General features: G+C 40.8%; 1 protein-coding gene across 1 annotated transcript; it reads left to right on the top strand.

Annotated features, from left to right (window-relative positions):
* Positions 1-663: 663 nt before the first annotated feature.
* On the top strand, positions 664-1,557 carry MC2R (melanocortin 2 receptor). The gene has a single exon (XM_032875665.1). It carries the CDS (start codon positions 664-666, stop codon positions 1,555-1,557), a length of 894 nt encoding a protein of 297 aa, XP_032731556.1.
* The last annotated feature ends 3,310 nt before the right edge of the window (positions 1,558-4,867 follow it).

Genomic DNA, 4,867 nt, shown 5'->3' with positions numbered 1-4,867 from the left:
GAGGGTTCCCAGCATGCGCAGGCATGGTTGGGCCACATGGGTGCCAGCAGTGGTGGTGGCCAGCCCCCGGGTCTGTGGGCACAGGTCTGCATGAGCAGCTGCCCTGGTCCCAGTGTATGCCACTTCAGCTCCTGTATCATGTCTGAGTGCTGTTATCAGGCTTTTCCCAACCCACCACCACCACTCTGCAAGCTATCGCTGGTCCCCAGGTGCAGGATGCTTTTGCACTGGTTTCCAGTGCAAACTTCCAGTGCAAACTTCCAGTGGCTAACTTCTGGTGGCTCCCTCACCCTTCTGCTTACCCTCTGGTATCTGTCCACACAGTCACAACTCCATCCTTTGTACCTGCAGACTAATTATCTTCTACTCCTGGAAAGATCCAAGCATATAATCTTACATCCCAGGGTGATTTCATGGATGTTCAGAATGGCTTGGTAGATATCCAGCTAAATTCAGGGGACCAGTTAAAATGGAGTCCCCAGCTCCTCTGCCATATTGCCCCTTCCCTTTTTAAAAATATCTCTGATGTTGCTGTTTATTCTTTAGGTGGCCTAGTGATTTTTCCCTCAGACCTCCAGCAAGTAATACAAAGAAGAAAAGATTCTGAAGAATCAATACAGCTTTCTGTCAAGTCAAAGTAACAACCCTGTCTTAGCAGGAGAAATGAAGCACATTATCAATTTATATGAAAACATCAATGATACAGCAAGAAATAATTCAGACTGTCCTCATGTGATTTTGCCAGAAGAGATATTTTTTATAATATCCATCATTGGGGTTTTGGAAAATCTAATGGTCCTTCTGGCGGTGATCAAGAATAAGAATCTCCAGTCACCCATGTACTTTTTCATTTGTAGCTTGGCTATTTCTGATATGTTGGGCAGCCTATATAAGATCCTGGAAAATATCCTGATCATGTTAAGAAACATGGGTTATCTCAAGCCTCGTAGCAATTTTGAAACCACAGCAGATGATATTATCGACTCCCTGTTCATCCTCTCCCTCCTTGGCTCCATTTTCAGCCTGTCCATGATCGCAGCTGACCGCTACCTCACAATTTTCCATGCTCTGCAATATCACAGCATTGTGACCATGCGCCGTGCCATTATTGTCCTGATGGTCACCTGGACTGGGTGCATGGGCAGTGCCATTACCATGGTGATCTTCTCTCATCACATCCCCACAGTGATCACCTTCACGTCGCTGTTCCCTCTGATGTTGGTCTTTATCTTGTGCCTTTATGTGCACATGTTCTTGCTTGCCCGTTCACATGCCAGGAAGATCTTGACCCTTCCCAGAGCCAACATGAAAGGGGCCATCACGCTGACCATCCTGCTTGGGGTCTTCATCTTCTGTTGGGCCCCCTTCGTTCTTCATGTTCTTTTAATGACATTTTGCCCAAATAACCCTTACTGTGCCTGCTACATGTCTCTCTTCCAGGTGAATGGCATGTTGATCATGTGTAATGCAGTCATTGACCCCTTTATATATGCTTTCCGGAGCCCAGAACTCAGGGATGCATTTAAAAAGATGATCTTCTGTAGCAGGTACCAGTAGAATTATTGGTCCCTGATTTTTAAAACCATGGATAAGTGCTGTCAAGTGACAGAAGAACATGACACACCAACAAAACTAATGCTTTCCAACCCTCCTTTCCTTCCTTAATGTGCACAAGGATTATTTCACTGACTAGTGTTTGTAATAGCTTAGTCCTGTGTGAACTGTCTTGTAGGTACAACTGTTATAAGTTAGAAAGATAAAATAATGTATTAAAAAGAATTACAGAATACAAAACACAGACAACAATACAGGTTTGAGAGCTTTGTGCTAAGGTAAAGATTTGTTCTTCTATAGATATCTAACAAGCCTATTGCTGGGGTTCCCTTTCCAAGCTTGAGGCCATTGTAATCAATCTCTAAAAGTTAAAATGCCAGGACAAGTATTCAGGGCACAAACTACAATGTCTTTGTAAGCAAGCTAAAGGTGCCATAAATTACTGCAACTGAATTTCTTATCCTGGACTACCACACAGAATCCCTACTCTCCCTCTCTCCTTCCTGTATGCTTGCTTTACTGTATGCCATCTCGAATCTGTTTTTCAATTTTTTTTTTAAGTGGGCTCCACACTGGGCATGGGGCTTGAACTCACGACTCTGAGATCAAAACCTGAGCTGACATCAGGAGTTGGATACACAACAGACTGAGTCACTCAAGAGCCCATCTCAAATCTTTTTAGAAGCAGGTAGGGTATAAATTATAAATGTCAAATAAGCAGCTTTACATTTCCAATAATAAAGGAAACTTGATTGTTAGTCTTTTCTCATGTAGCACTCCACTGTCCTTAAAATCCTTTCCTGGTTAAAACTGTCATGCTTTAGGAGCATAAATTTCAGAGGAGGAAATAAAAATTTAATAAATTTGGTTTCTACATGGAAATAAATGAAGGCCAGAGGAAAAATGTGACTATTTGAAGAAAGTTTAACCATTCTTTGTGTATTTGTCTGAATGTAGGGGTAAAAGAAAAGAGACCCCAAGCCCCAATATATAATTTGTAGAATAGTTAGAGTGTGTGAGTGCACGTGTGTGTGTGCTTACCATGCTTTGAGACTATGGGGGAAACCAAAACCACAATGCCACTTCAAGAACAGTGCTATTATTGAGACCCAAGCCATGGACTGATTGTAACTCCTTCCTCAGATGAGTCTAAGAGGCAGATGCAGTTCTGGAAAAATTTCATCCTACTGTCAGCCACAGGAAAGATGCCAGATATTGAAAAGTGGCACCCCCATGACAATATAGAAATAAAATTGGTAAGTTCATCCATTTTAATAGTTAAAGCCTAAAAAAGATGGAAATTCTGACCATAAGTCCTTGTGAAGTTAGAGAGTAACTTAAAGGATGACTGAGAAAGAAGAAAGAAGTAAGATCTTTGAATCCACAGAGCAAGGCTGTTTGGGACCCACCCAGAGTGGTGCATCTTCTGGAAGAGGAGATACTTCACTCTCTGGGGAGTTTTCCCTGAGCTGCCAAGAGGAGAAGACAGTCACAAATAGGACTGCTGGTCTGGTAGTGGTGAGTAAGGGACAGGCAGTGCTAGGTTGGGAGACATATGTACAGAGCTATGTGGTTAGGCTCACAGAAGTCCCAAAAATGTGGCGGTGTAAGGAAACAAGAGATAAGGGAACAAACAAGACCACCCTGCCCTATGTTTTGGTGGTGGCGGTGGGGGGGGGGACTTTTTTTAATGACAGTCACCTATGACCAATAAAGAATAACCAGACCCTAAAAAGAAGTAAGCCATTAAAGATGTTATCACCAGTCCTTACTCAAACCAAGACCTCATAAGAATGTTAAGGTCACAAGCTCCCTGGTCAGCTCTAAATAAAAGACTGTCAGCAGAGACCCTCATTGGCAACCCTGCCTGGATCCCTCTCAATCATGAGAGCTTCTTCTGTATCCTTGCTTAATAAAACTCCATCACTTTATTCACTCTCCTTTGTCTGGGAGATTCATTCTTCAACTCTGAGACAAGAACCTAGCTCTCCTGATTCAGTGGGTTTAATATCAGATGAAGGCAGGCACAAAAACTTAAGAAGCAAAGCGAAAGCACAGAGCTAAAGTGAAGACAGTGTTGGCAGGTTTCTAGACAGCATGCATTGCAGAATGGAGATGAAACCTGAAGTAGTCTTATTTTCTGTGTTCTACAGAAATCCTTCCTTGGTTGCTTCTCCTCACCAAATAGACAATATTATTCTAATGTATGTTAACCTGAATTTCTTAATAAATATTTTGTAAGTTTATTTTTCATAAAATCTAAAGCACAATCCTATAAATGATTTTAAATGTTATTTCTACCATTAAAAGAATAATGTATAGAACTTTTTTCTGTGATTAAATTGAGTATTCTCAATAAAATGTAACCTTTCTTTGATCTTGTGTTATTCTATGATACTATAGAGGGGTGGTGCAATTTAACACCTGTCATAGATGGTCCAAAACTGCTGTGCTTGTTGAATTCTGGCTTTGTTAGTAGCTTTGCCATCCCCTCATCACTCCCAAGCTCTTAGCTGTCACATCTGTTGTCAGAAGAAATCACCTAGAAATTTCTTCACCTCTCAATGCCTTTCATGTGTTATATTTAATCTGAGAAACAAAATCAAAGCATCTATTCTAATAGTGTATAAGACAAAAATAAAGGCTGAGTGCCAGCTCAGATACATTTTCAATTCTAGGTCAATTCAAATCAGTTCAAGGTCTTTAATACTTATAATTACTGAAAAAAAGTGTGGTTTCCTACCTCTACCTTCATATGTAATTCAAATAAAAATAGTATCAAACTGCAACATGGCTCAGATTTTTCCCATGAATTTTTCCCACTTCAATATTTTTATTTTGATCAAATTTTTAAACTGCTTTGCTGATGCCATCAATGAGGGAACAAAAGGAAAGCTGAGGATGAAGCATAAGCTACACCCCACAATCCTTCTCCCAGGTGATTTAAAAAAAATTTAATTAGCCAACATATAGTACATCATTAGCTTCAGATGTAGAGTTCAATAATTAATTAGTTGCATGTAATACCCAGTGCTCATCACTTCATGTGCCGTCCTTAATGTCCTTCACTCAGTTACACCATCCTCCCACCCACCTCCCCACCAGCAGCCCTCAGTTTGTTTCCTGTAGTTAAGAGTCTCACATGCTTTGTCTCCCTTTCTGATTTCTTGCCATTCAGTTTTCCCTCCCTTCCCCTATGATCGTCTGTGCTGTTTCTTATATTCCTCGTGAGTGAAACCACATGATAATTGTCTTTCTCTGATTGACTTATTTTGCTCAGTATAATACTCAGCAGTTCCATCCAAATCGATGT

This window comes from Lontra canadensis, unplaced genomic scaffold (assembly GCF_010015895.1).
Source record: "Lontra canadensis isolate GAN:19392208 unplaced genomic scaffold, GSC_riverotter_1.0 scaffold57, whole genome shotgun sequence".
Taxonomy (NCBI): domain Eukaryota; kingdom Metazoa; phylum Chordata; class Mammalia; order Carnivora; family Mustelidae; genus Lontra; species Lontra canadensis.
The sequence above is the reverse complement of the archived record's forward strand: the minus strand, read 5'-3'. Positions and strand labels throughout refer to the sequence as shown.